Source organism: Schistocerca piceifrons, chromosome 2, assembly GCF_021461385.2.
Source record: "Schistocerca piceifrons isolate TAMUIC-IGC-003096 chromosome 2, iqSchPice1.1, whole genome shotgun sequence".
NCBI classification, from domain to species: Eukaryota; Metazoa; Arthropoda; class Insecta; order Orthoptera; family Acrididae; genus Schistocerca; species Schistocerca piceifrons.
Genome location: NC_060139.1, coordinates 660243676 through 660266659, shown reverse-complemented (window position 1 = coordinate 660266659; position 22984 = coordinate 660243676). Strand labels below are relative to the sequence as shown.

At 37.4% G+C, this 22984-nt stretch overlaps 1 protein-coding gene across 3 annotated transcripts in view; it reads left to right on the top strand.

The window, feature by feature from the left end:
* Positions 1-22365, top strand: part of LOC124776984 (mitochondrial dicarboxylate carrier-like) — a 58917-nt gene extending 36552 nt beyond the window's left edge. For all 3 annotated transcript variants that reach the window (XM_047252226.1, XM_047252228.1, XM_047252227.1), the window contains exons 4-8: positions 1767-1933; positions 6258-6465; positions 13639-13719; positions 15092-15148; positions 19324-22365. In XM_047252226.1, the coding sequence (XP_047108182.1) occupies positions 1767-1933; positions 6258-6465; positions 13639-13719; positions 15092-15148; positions 19324-19428 (618 nt within the window). In that variant the 3' untranslated portion in view covers positions 19429-22365. The remainder of the gene's footprint in view (positions 1-1766; positions 1934-6257; positions 6466-13638; positions 13720-15091; positions 15149-19323) is intronic.
* The last annotated feature ends 619 nt before the right edge of the window (positions 22366-22984 follow it).

Genomic DNA, 22984 nt, shown 5'->3' with positions numbered 1-22984 from the left:
TTACACATCAACAGACAGAGACAGCTACAGCAGGCTTTTTCTGTGAAGTATATTAAGAACAAATTATAATTACTTCAAATCTTCTCATACTGATAATTATGAAAATTATTTTAAAGTTAGTGTTTATTAGGAGAAAAGCAGCTACTTTGAAAAATGTCACCGCTAGTGATCTTGCATAATTCAGCTGCAGCTTTTATTGAACATTTCAAACAGTGCATTTATATATCTTTACACAGGATGCCATAAGCTGTGTATGCACTAGAGAAGTGAAAATTACAAAGGTCATTTAATAAGTAATGCAACACATTTTTTTATGAAAGCAGATTGGTTTAATTCAGGACTCCAATACACCATATTATTCCCCACTCTTTTGGCTACAAAACCCTATTTTGCAATGTAATCTCCATTCAGTGCAATGATCTTACACCACCTTTTTGGAGGGGCCTTTATGCCTGCATGGTACTAGTCTACTGATTGGCTTTGGAGCCAATGTCTTGCTGGATTAATAACCTCGCTATCATCTATGTGCTGCTTCCCATTGGACCAGACAGATGGAAGCTGGAAGGTGCGAGATCCAGGCTATAGCGCGGAAGAGGAAGAACAGTCCAATGAAGTTTTGTGATCTCCGCTCAGGTGCACAGACTTGTGTGAGGCCTTGCATTGTCATGGAAAAGGAGAAGTTCATTTGCCTTTTTGTGGAGACATAATGCTAATTTTTCACAAAAAGAAATTCAGTGACAGCTTTCTGCTTGGAACATACCTCCATTACAGGTGCAATTTTGAAGGCTATGTGTAATGTCACCACCTATTGGAATTTCATGACATCATAGGTGCTGAAGCGGGAATGTTCCACGATGTGCCAGAACAAATTCCACATTTCTTTCAACTTAAACTGGCCGAGAAAAAAAAATGCATTGCATTACTTATTGAACACCACTTGTACAGATTTAAAATAAAATCTTCTGATAAATTATAGGAGTGGTTTTATATACCTGAGGAATTTCAATTTTATGTCTCATTTGCACTGGCAACCTGTTATAAACTTTTGCGCCGGAATATAGAACTCCAATCTGAATCCTAGATAGGGCTGCTTAGCCTACAATGAAATAATTTTTACTTCTAGTATTGTGATTGTGAATTGTAGATTTCATCCTAAATCAGTATTGTTACTACTAACCACAAGTACCATTAGGATGGAAATGTATCATCGTGTAAGTGTAAGAAACACAGTGTCCCCGATGAGAATTCTGCAAGATCTCTTAGTATAATGCCCATTTCAAATCTATGTGGTAGTTTCAGATAGCCTCAAAAGGTCAGATAACCCACAGTTTATCTACTAGTTTATCAACTGCAACATCATTGAAATCTGCTATAAAAGTTTATGGCAGTTATGCTGTGTCAGACAAAGGAAATAAATACTGATGTTCTGCAGCTCAAAAAAAGCGAACGCAACTGATCACACCACTGCTATTATGTACGCAGTTGGTGAGGTAAGGTTATGATCCTTGTGGTGGTAATTACTAATTAATTTTGAGATATTGTGTTTCCATTCAGTACCACATTGGCATTGGATGTTCAGCAGTCAGGAAATTCTGCATTCAGTTGGTACATTTATCTCAGTAACTGTGAATACCTCATATATCACATTGTGGAAACTTGAGGAAATAACTTTTTTGCCAGTCCATTGCTATCATTTCCATTTATTAATGTGAAGATACTAATGTGAAAAATCATATAGACTTCAACAGGCATTGTATGGATTGCAGGTGACAAAGCAGGCTGTCGCCCCATCTGGTGAAGCAATACCTTTTTACCAACGGATTGGAATGGCAGCAGTTGCTGGTGCTGCTGGAGGCTTTGTTGGCACCCCTGGAGACCTGGTTAACGTACGCATGCAGAATGACATCAAATTATCTCCTGAATTACGAAGAAAGTTAGTAATAATTTACTATATGATTTCCATTTTCTTTGATGTGAATAGATTGGTTGATGGTAATAATAATTTTTTTTCCCATTGGTAATCTACTGTCCCCACACCCTTCAACTAGCTGTTTCTGTGCCCTCTGTCCTGTCACCTTCTCACAATTTGACTCCCCTCACCCTCTTTGTGTGCTGCTGTCTGCTGGTGCGCCCATCAGTCTTTTACCCTCTCTCTGTTCCTCTCCTTTCCACTACCCATTTTTTCCACCTCCTCTCCTTCCCACACAGCCTACCGACACTGTGCCTGTCAGCCCTGACCTACCACCTCTAGTCCCTCCATGCTGCATGAGGCAGTGCCGATTCCTCTTCCATCACTATACCCTGCTATCACTCCCCCCACCCCACCCCACTTTGGATTTTTGCTCCCGTTCGACATGTTCCTGTTCTAGTTCTAGATGGAGTGGCTGGAGGTAATTTGTCATGTATATGGCAGGTGTACTTGCTTGTGTGAATGTGTGTGAATTTCTCTTTTCAGAAAGAGACTCTGGCCAAAAACTTCTGTGTAACAATCTTTTCATTGTGCTGGTCTGCAGTCATCTTTACAAGTAGCGATCTACCCCTTTCAGAATATTGTTTATTATTATTATTATTATTATTATTGTTATTATTATTATTACTATGGCTTTCAAAATTTCTTTTGAATATAACTATGGTTTTTATTTTGCCTTTGTAACTGATGTGTGTGTGAGTTTTTATTTCTGAACTAGTCTTGATGTATCACCATATTGTGCAAGGATGCTGTGAGAAATCCTGTTTAGGTTTACAGAGGAACCATTTAGTGTGGCTTGAGGCAGTGCTGTTTCACTGCTAAATTATTTCTTTTGACATCTGATGTTTAATGGTTTCATGCATCCCTCTCTATTTGAGCTACAATAAAGTGCTTGAATGCCTAGTTTATTCAATATGTAATTTCCTCCAGCCAGCTCTACTGTCAGTCTTTGTGATTGTTATTGTTGCTACAGCATGATTGTTTCTAACCTAGCTTTGTGATAAACAGAGACTGGTGTTGTTCATCGCTATTGCACCAAGTAATACTTTCATTGTGAATGTAATTACTGTCTGTTCAAAGAATATGTTTTGGGTCACCCCTTCCATTTCTGTGCTATAATGCTCCCTGTTGACTAGTTGATGTTTATGTTTTCTTTCACTTTCTATGCCTCAAGCATGGTTCAAGTTATATTTCTGCCCAATTAGTTTTTGTCTTTTACCGTTTCTTGTCCACAGTTGCAAGTACATCGTTTACTTTTCGTAATGTTCAGAATTCATTCTCCAAGGAACATAGTACTACATGTTTAGTTTCAAATTTGCCTTTATGTGATTACAGAGATCTAGATATTGTTCTGCTCTGAAGTACTGTTTGAAAGTTTCAGTGTCATTTGCACTTACTGAATGAATGGATAGATGGAGACTTGCATAATGTTACATTTCTATACATTCTTCATTCATTTGATTGCCTTATTTACTACTTTTGATGTTTCACCCTGCACTCATTTAGAGAAATGCAACTGGTGCTTCTTCTTTTACTAAGCTCAAAATGAGAGAGAGAGAGGTTCAGTTGTGTGAATATTGCTGTAGCGTAAGAGCATATCAGAGTTCCATGAATAAGGCAGTTTACTTGTGCTGTCTCTCCCTTGTACTGGAATAAACTGCACATGGTCTTGGGGTTCAACCAAAAGATCCAATTGTTTCAGACATATGCAATTACTGCAACATGAATTACCCTATCATCAAAAACACCTATTAATACTGTCATAAACACAATGGCAATGTGAGCTCCTGTATTGTGCTGCATAAAATAATTGTGGGTCTTTTTGTTAGTGGTTAGTTCTCTGAAAAAAGTTCTAAGACATTGTTCAGACATGTATCAGAAGTTGCAGATTGTTGGAAAGAGGTTGGTCCAGTATTCAGTGTTTCAGTAATTGGCCACCACACTCCTGTTTTCACATCATGCAGAGGCCTTTGATGTAATTAATGAGGATTTTAGAATGCCAGCAATTGATAGTTCTACGAGTTCACATATACTGATAAAAGCAGCCATGCTTCATCAGAAGAAAGCAATATTTTAAGATCAGCCTTGGCAATATACATGGACTTCAGTACCCAGTTGCAGTACCCATATCGAGCAATAGTGTTAGAATTCGTCAGTGATACACTACCATTACTTTGTAAGGTTTCAGTTGCAGTTCGCGCACAATGATGTGAGAAGATTCTGTTGGCATAACAGTCTTGCATGTTAAATGGTTGATTAATTTTCTCAGGCTTCTTTCTAAGGCCACTCCCAAATAAGGGATGTCCAATGTTGACATGTCATCATCGAAGATGATCTCAATTCCATCATAAGTGTTCAAACATTGATGGCTGATAAACCCCAAACCCCAAAACATGTTAAATGATGAATTTATAGAATGATATATAAAGCAACATACAAGTACATCTACCGTCACATATGTTAACCAGTAAATGCAGTATTAATTAACATGACATATTCCATAACATTTTGTATAAAGACTATAACAATGATAGTTTTGAGAGATGTTTCTCTTCAGTCTGTTGTGGTGTTAATAGGGAGCGTAACCTACTTTTGAGAATAGGCTTTCAGTAGCTGATGCTGTGGTATGAAACTCAAATACTTCTGTGTAATTTTTTATGTCTTTGAATTGATAGTACTGATGTTATGATTTCGCATCCAAGATATCTTGTTTAAGATCTGGAAGGCTGTCTTTCAGATAACAAATCATTGTTTCTATTTCAATTTGGAAATGGTTCTTTTTGGGTATTATTTTATAATGTTCACTCCATAAATCAAAATGGTTTCTCTGTTCACCTGTAATGTACAATGTGTTGCACATTGTCACTGACAGTCTTTACAACAACTGGAACCAAATCTCTGATGGTTTTAATTGCCTTCAAACATACTAAAGCTTTTCTCAGGTGTATGTCATTAATCTACAATGATGTTCATGTGGCTAATATTGTAAAATGTTCGGTTGCTATTAAGCTCTCTTTTATTTGTGTTATGATGTTACTCTTCAGATATTCTGCAATAGTCTGTACTGGATGCATGTCAGATACTTTGATGTTCAACATATTTGTTATTAAGATTGGTTTACAGCATGCAATGTACTTTATTGTGCAAAGTTAATTAGCAGCCACTTCTGTAGGCTGCAGACTGTCACAGCCATCTGTCAGATCTGCGATGCCTGTGATTGTTAGCTTGGGTGGTGCACTAGCATGGCATTTAATGATATTAATGATTACCTGCCACAGCTGGAAAAAAATCTTTCACTTGAATAAAACACTGAATACCACATAGTGGATACTTCTTGAATTACAGTTCAGGTATGAGTTTTTTCTTAGATCATCACTTGCTACTACACTTTGTTGAAGCCAAACTGCAGTTATTTTCACAGCAATAATCCACTCAAGCAGTTTGTCAGTCTTTTCAATAAAGTTTTTTGCTACCAGATGAGCATGTGTGCAAAACCCTGTAGCTGACTGTTTCTTCCAAATGCTATTTTTAATCCTTTAACCACTGTAATGAGGTCATTATGAGACATGTCCTAAAAAGATTTGTTTAAATGACAAAAAAATTATTGACGGTGATAACAAGTAGCCTTGTTTTTTGTCATCATCAAAGGTCAATATTTTGTCTTTAACATCAGTGTTACAGTGCACACAAAGAGTTCAGTATTGGTCTTAAACATTGATGCCTAAGTTTTCAACATTGATATTTTGTAAATATCAATGACACAGACATTTCCTACTCCCAACTCACATAGTGTATCCTCAGTTAAAACTGCACCACCTGCTGCCCTGCCTGTCCAACAGGCCAGAGTGTCATGGTGACTGCCATGTGCCAATGCAGTATTTGTTCCTGTGCAGCATCAGTATCAACACTTGTATCACAAGTGAAATATTTTGTACCTGGATGAATGTGAAGTGTATAGTAGTGAAGAAACAACTCCTAAATAATACAGGTTTTCAAATTAACAGTTCTTTTTATTTTTGTACTGTGAGAGAACTTTATTTCCAGATTATGTTCCATATCCCTAATGATTCTTCTTCGTACTGAAATATAATGGGAGCACAAATTCTGAATAGTTATAATTTACTCACTTTTGTAAAGTAGAATTGAAAGTTTTCTCTTATTTGGTTGTGTACACTAGTGGTCTGTACCTTTCCATTATTTTAAATGAATGTTTGATATCTCTCTCTTTAAATATTGTACCTGTATTTCATATCATGTATTAATACTAATGAAAGTAGGTATTTTGCAGCTACCGCCATGCCCTAGACGGAGTAGTTAGAGTTCTTCGTGAAGAAGGTCTACGGCGGCTGTTCTCAGGGGCATCCACTGCCACTGGTCGTGCTGTACTCATGACTATTGGACAACTCTCTTTCTATGATCAATTCAAAATGTTGCTACTAACATATGCTGGCATGTCAGACAACCTCACCACACACTTTCTTGCTAGTCTTTCAGCAGTAAGTACTTGTAGAAATTATTGTGTTAATTACTCCTATAATATGAAATTTAAATTTGTTGTATGTACATAACTGATGCATTAAATAATTTCTCCTAGTGCAGAAACTGAGACTTCTACACCCTTTCATATTTGTGCTCGTAGTATGTAAAGACCCTGAAACTGTGCAAAAGTATTTCATTATTACTTACGGTCATATCAGTAGGTTAAGCTGATTGCTCATATCCTGCATCGTTATTGATTTCTCTGACAGAGTCGAGTCCCTTAATCAGAATTTTCAAATACTGTCATTCATGTATCACGATATACGGTGTGTTCAGAAATTAATGTTACAAACTTCTAGGCCTTGCAGAAGGGACAGAGTAGATGATATTTTGAATTGGAGCTCATATCTAGAAATGTACCATTTCTGTGCTACAGATATTTGAAAACATGTTTTCTAGGAAAGTATGCAACAGTGTAATCGGGGGGGGGGGGGGGGGGGGATGCTTACATGGGATTGGCTGATGTCGTGTAATGTCCATCCTACCTCTCTGACCTGTCTCTGTGAGTGTTGTAGCAACGTGCTTGAGTACACATTTGCAGAATACACAGACATGATCCTTCTATATGGTGAAGCTCAAGGTAACGGAAGAGCTGTGTGTCACCAGCCATCCACAATATATGACTCCATGGTGTACCATTTTTGTCACAATTATGCAACAACTGCATCATGTTGAAAAGAACCCATTGATGACTAAATGAGCAGTTTTTTGGTTGTTAATGAGTGGAATTTAAAACAAGTGATATACTGGGTCACACCTAATAAGTTACTTGTGAAAGTGGCTGCATTACCAACATGTTTTCAGATACACTACTGGCCATTAAAATTGCTACACCACGAAGATGACATACTACAGACGCAAAATTTAACCAACAGGAAGAAGATGCTGTGATATGCAAATGATTAGCAGAGCATTCACACAAGGTTGTCGCCGGTGACGACACCTACAACGTGCTGACATGAAGAATGTTTCCAACCGATTTCTCATACACAAACAGCAGTTGACCGGTGTTGCCTGGTGAAACGTTGTTGTGATGCCTCGTGTAAGGAGGAGAAATGCGTATCATCATGTTTCCGACTTTGATAAAGGTCGGATTGTAGCCTATCGCGATTGCGGTTTACCGTATTGCGACATTGCTGCTCGCGTTGGTTGAGATCCAATGACTGTTGGCAGAATATGGAATCGGTGGGTTCAGGAGGGTAATACGGAATGCCGTGCTGGATCCCAACGGCCTTGTATCACTAGCAGTTGACATGAGAGGCATCTTATCCACATGGCTGTAACGGATCGTGCAGCCACGTCTCGATCCCCGAGTCAGCAGATAGGGACGTTTGCAAGACAACAAACATCTGCATGAACAGTTCGACGACGTTTGCAGCAGCATGGACTATCAGCTCAGAGACCACGACTGTGGTTACCCTTGATGCTGCATCACAGACAGGAGTGCCTGTGATGGTGTACTTAATGATGAACCAGGGTGCACGAATGGAAAAACGTTATTTTTTGGATGAATCGAGGTTCTGTTTACAGTATGATGATGGTCACATCCATGTTTGGCGACTTCGCGGTGAACGCACATTGGAAGCATGTATTCGTCATCGTCATACTGGCGTATCACCCGGCGTGATGGTATAGGGTGCCATTGGTTACACGTCTCGGTCACCTCTTGTTCGCATTGATGGCACTTTGAACAGTGAATGTTACATTTCAGATGTGTTACGACCCGTGACTCTACCCTTCATTTGATCCCTGCAAAACCCTACGTCTCAGCAGGATAATGCACGACAGCATGTTGCAGGTCCTGTATGGGCCTTTCTGGATACAGAAAATGTTCGACTGCTGCCCTGGCCAGCACATTCTCCAGATCTCTCACCAACTGAAAACGTCTGGTCAATGGTGGCCGAGCAACTGGCTCGTTACAATACACCAGTCACTACTCTTGATGAACTGTGGTATCGTGTTGAAGCCGCATGGTCAGCTGTACCTGTACACGCCATCCAAGCTCTGTTCGACTCAATGCCCAGGTGTATCAAGGCCGTTATTACGGCCAGAGGTGGTTGGTCTGGATACTGATTTCTCAGGATCTATGCACCCAAATTGCGTGAAAATATAATCACATGTCAGTTCTAGTATAATATATTTGTCCAGTTTATCATCTGCATTTCTTCTTGGTGTTGTAGCAATTTTAATGGCCAGTAGTGTAGTTGTAGCATGAAAATGGCACTTTTCGGACATGGGCCCTATTCAAAATATTATGTACTTACTTCCCTCTACAAGTCCTAGAAGTTTGTACTGGGAATTTATGAACATCCTGTATGTTATGGCTGAGTGAGGTGGTGCAGTATTTAAGGCATGATTCATGAACAGCAGGGTTCAAATTCCCAACCTATCATTCAGATTTAGGCTTTCTGTGATATTTGTAAATTAAGTAAGATGAATGTCATGATGTTTTTTATTGAAGGATATACATGATTTTCTTTGCCTTCCCTGTTCAGTCTTAACTTGAACATCGTCTCTACTGACTTCACCATTACTGGGACATTAAACCTTGATCTCCCTTTTACATCGTATATTTCTACATATACTCGGCAAACTACTGTGAAGTCCGTGGAAGAGGGTACTTCCCATTGTATCACATATCCATTTATACGTAGTGTGTGGAAAGGATGACTGCTTAAGTGCTTCTGTGCATGCTGTAATTAGTGTACTCTTCTGTTCATGGCCCTGTGATGGTGTGACAGAGCAGAAGGCAACACTGACATCATACTAGCCAGGATGGCCACTTCTGCCCAAGAATGGCATGTATGGGTTCTCTGGGTGGGGTCTTCCAATACTGCGTTAAGTGTGGAATCAAGAGTGCTCACTCAATAACAACATTCATTATTAATCAAAGCTTCCATCAAAGAGGTTGATGTCTGTACCCAGGAACTGCATGGTGGATGTAACACTGGGGTGGCGGAATGCCGCCTCAGCATAACACAGCCGAAAGTACAAATGGATTTACTGATGCGAAGCCGGAGTCAGCTCATCGCCAGTGACAGTATGGCCAGCCTCGCATATACTGCAGGTGAGGGCGAGTAAACACCCTGCATTCGACCAACGACCCTTGGAGTCGGCTAGAAAGTCAGGCGGTGACAGCCTGAGAGTGGCCTCCTCTTGACGGTACCAGTTTCAGACCCAGAAATGTAAGGTCAATCTGGCAGCTTGTAGATAAACAACTTCACATAGTTGTGTATGGTGAGGTCGTAGCAGTGAGGCCAAACATTGGACTGATGACTGTCACAGAGATTGTCATGGTGCTGGCAGAGGTTGGCAGTTCAAGAACAAGTGCTGCTGATTGGTGGATAGAGCATAGGGTATCACAGGAGCTCACTCCCCATCACATGGACGGCTGTAGAATTGTAGCTTTGTGCCTCAGCATGAAGTAACACATTCCACTGCTATGGTAGACTGCTGTGCTGCTAAATGCTGCACCAGCATATTTTTAGCACCCAGGTCAAGTGTTTCATTTATGGTGGGCCTGCTCACACCTTGGCTGTTTCTGAAGTTTTGCCTGCAGCTGATGCTGCAACAATTCCTACATGTAAAAATACCTATGATGGTCTGCCATGTTTCCAGATTCTTCTCTGAATATTTGTTATTATATTTTGTTGGGTCAAATCCAAGATAATTTATAATTTTATTGTATCAAAAGGAAAATTCCATTGAGAAAACTGTAAAATTACAGAGAGACAGATTGATAGGTCACTACTTAGCTTCAAGAGATGAAATTCCATGTATTACTGATAGACACATTTAAAGCTCTCTCTCTCTCTCTCTCTCTCTCTCTCTCTCTCTCTCTCTCTCTCTCTGACCTCCTACTCTGTCTGCCACCTCCAGCTCCTTCTTTGTCTCTGCTTATCCTCACAACACACAGGTCCTTCTTAGCCTAGTGTCTAAGTGACCAACCCATCCTTTCCAACTGTCCCCAACATACCTCTCTGTTCTCCATAAGGTAAGAACTAACAGTTGTGAAAGGCAGTGAATGTTTCTATTTTTAAATTATATGTCTACTGAAAAGTCAGCCATTCTGTCTCTCTGTAATTTTAATGTTATATTGTGTTATTTTGCTCTAGTAGTACTAGAACTCTGTGCCTTTATAATATATGAAATATTTAACTGTACCACCAAATAATGACTTAGTTAAAGAAAAGAATAGGAGTCTGCCAGAACCTTTTACCAGCAATAAAATTAATTTTTTTTTATTCTTGGCATCTAAAGTGTCTCTAGTTTACTAATTCTTATAGTAATTCACATATTATGGTCTGTAAATCCCAAAATACCAGACCGACAGGAGAATACTGGAAAGGGCTTACAATTGGTTCACAGCCAACCACTTAACCCTTAATATTACAGAAGCCATATTCTGCTATTGCAAATAAGTAAAAAAAACTTACAGGTACTAGATGTAGAAATCAGTGGGCACATACTGGATAAAGTCTCAGGTGTGAAATTACTAGATAATTATAAACTGAGGTTACATCAGCATGTGGAAATATTAACCAAAAAGCTGAGTTTTGCCTGATTTGCAATCAGAAATCTCTGTCATTGTGTTGACCTGCGGACTGGATTGGTAGCATACTTTTGATGCCTTCACTCAGAGCTGTCCTATGGCATAAAAGTATTTATTGTACATTCATGAGATACAGTATTGTCTAATGCTGATAATTGAACTTCTTGCAGAAACCTCTTCAAGGACTTAGGTATTCTTACGCTTATGTATCAATACGTAACAATATTTGTTGGTAATAACAAGATTGAATTTAGATGCACCTGCAGTTCACAACCCCCAATATGATGAGTACAAGTAATTTTTATTTAGACTATGCATCCGTCCCAAGGATTCAGAGTTGAGTTTTATACTGTGGTGTAAAAGTCTCTAATAGGCAGCTAGTGGGCATCAGACAGATGATTGGAAGTCCCCAGACATTTTTAAGGAAAAAAAAAACAAGTAAAAGAACACCTCATTAATATCACTTCTACAATTTATCAGTATATTTATACTAATGGATGTAAATTCCACATAACACAGGCATGCTTTGTAGGCACAAAGATAAATACTGGCACCAAAACCTCTGCGTCAGTAAATAAATTAAAAAAAAAAGAAAGGTGGAAGACGAGCTTTTTTTTCTCCGCCCCGAGTTTCGACCACTGCATTTTCATACATTATCCAACGAGGTAAATACAAATTCCGTATTGTTCATCTTTGAATGTAGCAGAATTTCAATGTACTACGAAAATCCGACTGGCAAGACTGTTTAGGATGTTTGTCAATTTGACCAACTCTACGTTCTGAATTTTTTCCTATCTGTGAGAAGAGATGGTTGCTAATAGGAACCTGATGAAATGTGAATCACATGCAGTATTCTCTTCACCATAAGAATAATACAAATATAAACATTTTGCCATGTATTCTTTCGTGTTTGCTGCTAACTCATTTAAATCCTGTCTGCCTAATAAACTACGAAACTAGAGAGAGCAAACGCGGAAGAATACACGTATCGTGTCATGTTTATATTCGTATTATTCTTATGCCTAATAGTGATACAGTCAGAAATGAATCACGGCAACTGACTAGATTTTTAAATCTAAGATGACTAATTTCTGTGCAGAATTTGATGTACTAAAGAAGCGGCCGCAAAGATTCTCAAAAGGAGAAAAATTTTTGCCAACTCTCGTTCAGAACGTGTTCTATCATACGCAGTCTATTATTTGGTTCTTGTTGATCATTATCAAAGAAAGCAGCAGTGTAAGTAACAACAAATAGCAGTCTCTTGCCATTGTTTCGCTAACGGAAAGCAAACTGTGCCGCGAGCGGTGAGAGGCCGTAAACACGCACTATCAGAATGCGACAAACTATACATGATCCAGTACAGTAATGCATTTTCATCTTAGAGTGACGTGAACACCTATAACAAAGAAAACGGCACTTATCAGATCAAAGCAAAATAAGCAATTTATTAAAACCAGACAGAGCACGTGAAAAAGGAAGGGTACTCGTATAAATACTGATGGAGCACCTGACGCATAGCAATGACTACCTGGTAAAGCTTAACTGCTAAGCTTACTATGCGAACCAAACTACTGTAGCTGTATCGTCATTCATTCGACCTAAATTGTGTCTCGCATTACAATGGACCAACTTTGTTTCGATATGGAGGTGCGGCCTAAAACTTTTCTCTCCCCTTGAATTTTGAGTTGCAAATTTCAGGTGCGGCTTAGATTCGGGAAATTTTTTTTTTTTTCCTTTATTTCGAGTCTCATTTTTCAGGTGCGGCTTAGATTCGAGTGCGGCTTAGATTCGAGTAAATACGATAGACAGGTGATAAAGCTTTGTGTGAAGTCACATAAATGATTTGTTTGAAGTGTTGGATAAATTCAGCAGCTGAGCATTACAGGAGAAAAAGCCATGTCTTTTTTTTTTTTTTTTTTTTTTTTTTTTTTTTATCAAATTAGTTGTTTCTCTTGTAATATATAGTGTACATGAACATAAAATAATCTACAATAATTATCAGTATGAATAGATTATCACTAGTCATAATTTGTTGATAGTATATTTTACAGACGTAGCCAACAGTGGTTGCTTCTCCCTGTGAACTTGATTTATTCCACATCCTTAAGATCTACAGTACACAATGAATGAATGAATGCATATGCATTATCCTTTTATAAGAAATCTTACAACAGGTTATCTCATACATCTTGCAAACATTTGGGGCCACACTCATCTGATATGAGACATTGCTGGGGTGGAGGGGTCCACTGGGGTCCAAACTGCACAATAACCCCAGGTTCGGTGTGGGGTGGCAGTGAGGTGGGTGGACTGCTGTGGCCTGTTGCGAGTTTATAAACCACTGAGGGCTATGGCAGGACGAAGTCTTTCCGTCGTTTCTAGGTCCCCAGTTCAATACACAATACACACACAATCCAGTTTAATGTAGTCTGATACCAGGAATGTGAATTTTAATATAATTTTCCATCAAAATTCAAACTATTTGTTTTGCAGATAACTTCCAGTATGTAATTAAGACATTTTACACACACAGAAAGAGAGAGAGGTGTGTCTCAATAATCATGTCTGAATGTTGCAGGGTGCAGTAGCAACAACACTCACGCAGCCATTAGATGTGATGAAGACAAGAGCAATGAACGCAAAGCCTGGAGAATTCAAGGTTAGTGCTAATCAATTTTCTACCTTTTCCCAAATAATTTGTGCTTTTCATTGGTTTATTAAACTTCCTGGCAGATTAAAACTGTGTGCCGTACCGAGACTCAAACTCGGGACTTTTGCCTTTCGCGGGCAAGTGCTCTACCAACTGAGCTACCCAAGCACAACTCACGCCCCGTCCTCACAGCTTTAATTCTGCCAATACCTTGTCTCCTACCTTCCAAACTTCACAGAAGCTCGCCTGCAAACCTTGCAGAACTAGCCCTCCATTAGATTATTGATCTTGATCCTCTGTGCCCCTCAAGTGAAACATTTTGTGTATAAATATTTTTTAGTTTTGTCAGTAATAACTGTAAAGTAACAAAAATAATAATTTTCCACACAATGAAGGTATTCAGTGGTCTTTATAAGGGTTGTCATAGATTTTAAAGAGTTGTTCCTGTAAGGATATTATACTTATACAACAATCATGTAAATCACATTTGCTCCATAGAGAGATTTGCCTTTGATATGGTGTGCTATATTTGTTCAGAACATTGGTTCTGATGGTTCAAGCTTTGCATAGGGATAGCTCTGGGAACTAAAGTGTCAGACATATGCCTGATGGACAAATATTATGTTCTTTTATGTACTATAAATTACAGAGTGTGTAACTCTAAAATTTGGATTGAAATTAGTTTTAATGGTGAGAAAATCACAGAATCATGTCAGTAGTAAAAATTTGAATTTGTATCTTTGTGGCATATTATTCAAGGCAACTTTCAGCTTTTTTTTCTCTTTTTGTAATCTATAATGTCTGATAACACTACCATTGACATGATCTGAATCCTCAAGAACTCAACCTGAAATAAATTCTTTGCACAACATGGTCATGGGTACTAGAGATTTTTGCCAGTATAACAGAAAAGAGGGAATGGAGGATTAACTATATTTGGGGATGTAGGTGAAATAGATTTACTGATATCTAACTAAATTTCATGGCATAAAGACACATATTGAGGTATATGTCTCTTGAACCAGACAGTTCTGATTTGAAATTTTACTGTCAACTTTAGTATTGGACCAAACACTATGTTTTGTATGTGTGGTACCTTTTTGATATTGTTATTAGTATTTTGGCATTGCTTGCATACTTGAAATTTTTTAAAGCAACCCAGTCTATGTGATCATTTTAAGGTGGTGAAAGTTGATATGGCAATTAGTTTGTTGTTTTGCTTTTGAACTTCTACAGCCTGTAATGGTATGGGCCATGTGTAACATTATTTTTAAAAAGTATTCTGATTTTCATATATTTTGTAACTCTGATGCTGGAAACTTCTGCCAAAGAACTCACATAATCTTTATATTCATCATTGTTGTCTTCTGTTATTTTGCAGAGCTTATGGCACATAGCCACGTATACTGCCAAACTTGGTCCACTGGGTTTCTTCAAGGTAAGATTTAATGTTGTTGCCACAGTGATTTTATAAAGTGTGTCTCAACCTATGTTTAATGTATACCCTAGCTGTCAAATAAAGTACTTGTTGGTTCATGCATCGTACCTTTAACATAAACAGTAACACTTCATGTCAGTAGACATTCAAATTGTAGCAGATATATAAAATTGCCACATAGCTGACAGCTCTTCTGACTATATGACATGTGTAAATTGGTACTACTTATTGAAATTTAAACATTTCGGTCTTGAATCATAAAATGTACAAAGATTCACACGTTGCAAAATGGGGGATCAAAACACAGAAAATATGAGAGAGAAACTGAAAAAATTAGTATTAAAGGATGCAGAACTTATTCAACCAATTTATATTCTATTATATTTTGATCGGAAAAATTGTCATTAAAGGATCAGTAAGTGTAAAATTACTAGCAGGCAGGGAAGAAGGAAGAGTGAGTGAAAAGTTACGTATCCTGTGAATGAAAGAGGTTATTGTTTGTTGGGTACAATTCAATTTTATTGGAGATCATGCAATGTGTAGAGCAGCTTGAACATCCTGATACAGCTAAAAACTTGTACAACAGATAACAACTCAGTACTTAACATCAGCATTGTTATCGTACTGACAAAAAGCCAATATCTTCATAATCCTCATGAACGGAAACCATGTATGTCATTGCATGGAACTGAACACTCAGTTTACACATAATGAAGGACTGGCCTGCCAAGCTGTTTGAACCAAAGTCCACAGTTTATTGGCACTATCCGCTTGAGGATTTTGCTATGTACCTACATGAGTGAGCATACCCTAGGTCCATATAAGAGTGTCACATTTCAAAATGCATATTGGAACATGGGAGCTGTCCCGCACGTGTGTGTGTGTGTGTGTGTGTGTGTGTGTGTGTGTGTGTGTGTGTGTGTGTGTCTAGTCTGCTTACCATTGGCTGTCTGTAATTGCAATGGAATATTATCGGAGAAGGGGTAAAACATATGGCAGAAGAAAAATAAATAGTTACAAAATGTAACAATAGATGGCACTGTAAGCATCACAATTTTAATAGTGGTTGACTACAAATGACAAATGAATCATACAACAATGCCTAAGGTGTTCATTTGACATTAAACAAACTGTACTGCTCAGTGTGCATGGCTGTACAGATGTGTTACTGTTAGTTGCATAAGCCCATCCACAATGGCAAGGTCTTATCACATCAGATGAGAAAAATTGGTTTTTAATTGTCCCAAGTCAAAAAACTGCATAAAAAGCATCACTCAAAATCAAATAGGATTATTAATTTCCGTGTTACTGGCACAAAACGTGTTCAGTATGCTGTCCACTGTTTTCTGCAACAAGTTGAAATCAAGAAACAGCATGTTCCACAACTGATCGAAGTGTTTCGGGGCTCACATTCAGAACGCGTTGCGCAATGTGTGCCTTCAATGCAGCTAAGTTTGCAATTAGAACACTGAACACAACATCTTTCAGATAGCCCCACAGCCAGAAGTCACACAGATTAAGATAAGGTGATTAGCATGGCCAGGTTGTAGGGAAATGGCTGCTGATAATTCTAGCATTTCCAAAATGGCACTTTAGCAGCTGCTTAACTGGATTTTCAATGTGTGGAGGTGTGCCATCTTGCATAAAAATGATCACATCCATGCTGTTGGAGAGCTGGAATGACATGGTTGCACAAAAGACACTTATAGCACTTACCAGTGATGGTACAGGTAACAAGACCAGAAGCACCTGTGTCTTCAAAAAAATATGGCCCTATCATAAATGATACTGTAAACCTGCACCACACATTAACCTTCTCAGGATGAAGTAGAACTGGTTGATTTGTGTGTGGGTTTTCTGTTGCCCATATCTGACAATTCTGTGTACTGACATATCCTATCAGATGGAAGTGGGCTTCCTCCTTCCACAAAATCTTCTGTAACCAATCATTGTCGACTTCCATGTGAAATATGCTCACTATTTTTATTTGCTTAAATTTGGCATATTTCGTGACAGTACCTTTTCCGTAAAATGTTTACAAGGCGATATTTGTCTTGGCTTCAGTTGTCTAGTGGAAGTATGATTCCACAATGCAGTTTTGTCGGCTGTAGATATGACCTGGTTCAATGCGTTTGCCTCATTTTTGGTGCTTCAAATACCATTTCTTCGAATGTGGTTTCTTCTTAAAGTTTATATAAAAAAAGTAGTAACATAATTCATTTTTTTTTGTTCACTTCCAAAATATTATGACGGCGACCTGCACACTGTTCTACCATCAACACACACCATGAGTTCACTGCCGACTGACTACAGTCAAAGATGACTCCAGCGTCAAAGACATTTTACACAACACACAAGCTTCCACTTGTAATCAGTCTCTTTGATATTCTTTGTCACATTTACTAATAGTAATCAATATGCTTTCACTCTCAAAAATATAAGTAAATTAGCACATAATAAGGCAAATTACAATAAAAAATTCTGACAAAAATATAAGAAAACATTTACAATTTGGTATCGACAAGTCCGGTAGAAAATAACACATCTCCCAGATCCATTACACATGAGAGCAAGAAAATCTAAAGCAAAGGTCTTTCTTCCTGGCAGGTCAACAGAAAGCAACTCATGCACATGGGTAATTTTGAATGGATAGCAAAGAAGGATGTTTCGTAGTATTTTACGCACCGTGCTAAAGGGTATGTTCGGGCAATTCTCCATGCACTACACATTTGCACACCTCCACTTATCTCCTCCTGCAATTCTGTGGCCAAGCTTCCACTGATGTCAGATCAATTTGTTTCCTCCCTCTACCACGTTGCACACCAAAAAGAACCCGTCTTTTCAAATTACTGAATCATTTTTTCAAGACCCACGGAAGTCATCGGACCAACGCCTTTTTTCAAACCCTCCAGTGTCCAGAACTTGGGAAGAGCGACATGTGCATAGTCATCATTCTTGTAATACAGCTTTACAAGCAGAGTGCAATCCTGCATTGAGACACTCATGGTGAACATCGCAGATGCAAGAGGAGGAAAAGCAGTGTACCCGTTGTGTTTATACAAACTTCAGTGGGTCAGGCACATGACATGTGTTTTCATTTACGTATCCTGACACATACAGCACCATCCATTGATCAATTTTCACACTATTTTTTTTCTTCTGCCATACGTTTTCCCCCCTTCTCCGATAATATTATGTTGCAATTTGACATCATTCTGACCAGGGGTGTTATTTCTAAAGCGTTTTGACGTCTATAAAAATCTGCTAGGAAACTGAAGATTATGTGATACTTTTGATATTATTTGATTTTTATTGATCCCAGTAGTACTTAAGTTTCATGGGAACTGAATGCTTTTCTCCTTTGCTGTGGGCTTATGTTCTCCAGGAGTCTTGTGACACAGCACTGTAAAATCATAATAGCAGGGTAGGGGTGAGGGATGGTAAAATGCTCCTTGTGGCATATAGGGATGTGGTGGGGATAGGGTAGGGCAGCTTTGTGCAGTCAGGTGGTCAGGTGGGTGGCAGTGAAGTGGGGGTGCGGGGGGGGGGGGGGGGGGGGGAATAAGGGAGCAGAGAAGAAGAGAAGTCGCATGGGGAAGGCACTTTTATGGCCCGGCGGTGGGACTTTGGGAGATGGTGGATGACTTGAGAGAGAAGGCATGGGAGATCTGTTTCTGTACAACGTTGGGAGTGTAACCTTGGTCTGTGAAGGTCTCAGTGAGACCTTTGGTATATTTGAAGAGGGACTGCTGCAGCTACCTACAGTGCTGTTATTGTTACACTGAACCTTTGTAATTCATCTTCATCTGCTCAGGATATAATATTCTTTATGCATTGTTTTTAGTTATTATTATTATTATTATTATTATTATTATTATTATTAGTATTAGTATTAAGTCAGGACTCAGTTGTTAGAAGTACCACATTACACATTTACACTACAAGTATATAGACAGAGGTTTTTCTGTTCTCTCTTATTATGGATATTTGCTAAACCTACTGACATGTTAACACCAGGATGTCTTCAGTCACTTTTATAAGAGACACTCACAGATTTGTTATGCCAGACCATTTATTTGATACTTCAGCACTTAACTATTTCATTCCAGTATTTAGTCATAAGTTGCAGCAAACCTGTTAGTTATCTTCTAAATCATTACGCTTCTTATTTTCAGGGTTATGTTCCAGCATTTATAAGACTTGGGCCACAGACAATTTTAACATTTGTGTTCCTGGAACAACTGCGAAAAAATTTTGGGGTATTGGCACTACCTCAGTAATAAGTTACCTTATTTCTGGTCAATAGGTTATATTTACATCACAAAAGAAAGGAAGTAATTAGCTGTTTAACCACTGGAGTAAGTGTACTACTTGCCAGTTTGACTTCTACAGTGCAAAGAATACTTGAGAATCAAAGGGTTTACATGGTAAACTTTATGAATTTATCAGTTCCAAACTATGAACATCAAAACATAGAATGTCAAAGTACATTAAAAACAATTAACAGATTTTTCCTCATTTAGGACACACAAAAATTCCCATAATCAGTTTTTCTATCTTGCAGGTGAAATGTTAACAGTTACTGTCATGATTGGTCGTAGAAGGAAATCACATTTTTAATGCCATTGAAACATCATCATAAATTAAGATCTTTGTTGTACTCATTACCATAGTTGTTATTCTCATACATTTTTTTACGTTTCTTGTTTACAGTTTTTACCGACATAAAATTATCACTTCACACAAACAAGGATAATCGTCAAATATTTGCCTCATTCTGAGATATTGTTGCTATTGTGTATTGCCTCTTCTTCATGTAACATATCTTTGATGGTTCTTCCATATTATGCATGGAAGATGGTAAAGTAAGTAATGTAAGTGTAGAATAATAATGGAAATTTCTGGATGGAACAATAATCAAAATAAGGAAAAGGCAGTCAGTTACCTATAGCAGACTGATGTATGGGGCATAGAAACATGTAACAGAAAAACAGTATTCACAGTACTTTATGAGCACTTGCTTCTTTTCCAAGCAAAAGTTCACACACACACACACACACACACACACACACACACACTTACTTCTGCGGCTACAGTTTGCTTCTCTTGTAACACATACATGCACCCATATCTGAAATGACATGCATTACAAGTGCAACATCCAGTGGTTAAACAATGTGAATCTATTTTGATATTTATATTTATTATGTAGATTTTATTTCTATTTGTTTTGAAAGTCTGTAATATTTATTTAATTTTTATAAAAGAGATTATGGTATATTATTGGTTCAGCAAGTTTCTAGATGTCTTCCATACAATAAATAGATTTTTTGCTCTGAGTTATTGATGGACTCTACTGAGTAAAGGTTAATAGTGTGTGAATGTGTTAAGTTTTCAGAGTCTAATGCTTTTATTGTAGTAAATGGTACAGTTACCCTTTTTTCATTTGTTTCTCTAAGTAAACAATTGAATAAAAGAATTAGCTAGCTTATAGTTCACTCAGTTTTTTATTATTGTTATGAGGCTTTAAAGAAAGGGGAAATATTGCAATAATAGTAATAATAATAATCGTGTGTTAGACTGAAATGGAGTAGCTGCTAATACCTAGTGACATGGTCTGATGTGATTATTGTAGAAGCAATAGTATTAGACTGATTTTAATTATCCATCCATGAGAGACTGCAAAATTTTTGTGAAAAACTTGCTACTTGTTGAAAATATTTTCATCAAATTTTTAAACATCAAATAACTGAAGTCAGTATTGTTTGAAGTTGTAAACTGTGTAATATATGTATTACTTTTCAATTGTGTGATACATGTATCTTGTATGTAATAAGGAAACAGAACAACATAATATGGTGCCATGACTTTATACCTGTGACTGTGTTAATGACTTTGCAATATACTATATGCCTGTATACAATTTACGTCTTGTGGCTGTCTCTATGATTTCCTCTTTATGTGTCTGGCAGAAGTATTATAGTTTAATAAACTGCCTATTGTCTTTTTTGTGAAAGAATATTTCATATTTTTCCTTTTATCATATGGTGTTCAGATACTGCTCTCTCTCTGTTTCTGCTGCACACAACTATATGCTAAGAATTTACAGTGATGCATTTGTTTGTATTTATGCGATATAATATGCATGAAGGTGCTATTACAAACAAGAGCCAAAATGTGACAGTTATTCACATGTTGGGGTTTCCAGGAGAAACTAATTCTATGCAAAACCTTATATTTGAAGCAGGGGAATAAAACAATTTTGTCACATTGGGCTCTTAGTCCATAATTGGACCAATGATCAGAACAGCAGTTTGAAATGCTGCTGTAAATGTGCGTAAGCATTAAAAAGAAATGGTGTTGGGATGCCATGGGTCATGGTGTGACAATGTATTTAAATCTGAAATGTAGAATTTAATTTCCATTGTTTTTGTTTATTGAACAAGTTAATTATTAAGTAACAATGTGTAGTGATTGATTTAGAGATTTATACTTTCATAATGATTGGAGCAACTACAACATCTGTCTGTAGGTTTCAAGAATGTTGCAAGGTGAAACTGTGTAAGATCTACTAGGGAATCCTGAGACTTTGTAGTAAGATTTTGGAAGTTATCAGAATTAATAGGTTATATGAGCATTTAATTGTGTTTTATGCTTGTCCTTATTATGTTTCACAGTACTTTGCCAAGTGAGGTCACTGTAATTTCCTTATATCCGAATGTGCCCCTGTTTTACCGGATTACACCATTCTAAATGAACTTTTGTTGTGCAAATCACTATTTGCGATATGTTCTGTGTAGTGTTAGGACAAAAAGCTCTGTATGTAACAACTGTAAATGTCAGTAACAGTTGACAGCATGAAATTCTATGCTGCCATTCCACCAGACACATCTGAGTAAAACATAGTATTCATCCAAGATGATATAGTCTGAGGCATCATAATTGTGAAAACAGTAGAAACCACATTGCTCAATCATAATATAAATTGTCAGTAACATATTGACTGTAACAAAGTGTCCAGATCTAATGCATTATCTTTGTTTTTCATATATGTACCAGTCTTAAAAAAAAAAAAAAAAAAGAGCTCTTCTATTCACATTGTATTAGAAGAAGTATTGCATGTAAATTCATGGAACATCACACACACTGAGAAATATTACATGCCTTAAAAATTAAAAAAAAAAATTATATTAAGACATTTGAGAAAACTTCCACCATGACAGGAACACAGTACTTAAAATTTCTCATGTTTCATCCCAAATTGTTACATACAAGAGTTCATTTAAATAAAGTAAGTATTATGAGTGTTCTTGGACACTGGTTTTCATGACATGTAAGGGATTAGAACTTTTATTGTAATTTTTAGTTTACTGTAATATCTGCATTTGAAAACCTTGAATTGATGCGGTGCGAGCAGTTTTTCTTTAAATTGTGACCGTAAACTTCCTTTGTAGTAAAAAGTTGTTAATGCACATTTTTATGGTCTCCACTTCTTGTATTTTCCTAACTGTTTTGTTTCTATGTCTGTTTAAGAGAAGAACGTAAATTTTGTAATGTGATGAATATAAACCAAATGGAAAAGTAGACAGTGGAATAATAATAGTGAGCAAATATGACTGTTGTGTTATGTATGGAAATAAGTGTAAAGCATTTTAAAGTAGTGTCATTAATACCTTTGTACCGTGTTACTTTGCAGTCTATAGACATAAAGTGAAAATTATTGAGTTTCCCAATTTGATATGATAGTAGTTTATTTATATGACAACATTGTATGGAAATTTTATGTAAATAGTTTTAAAGTAGTGTCATTAAGACCTTTGTACCGTGTTACTTTGT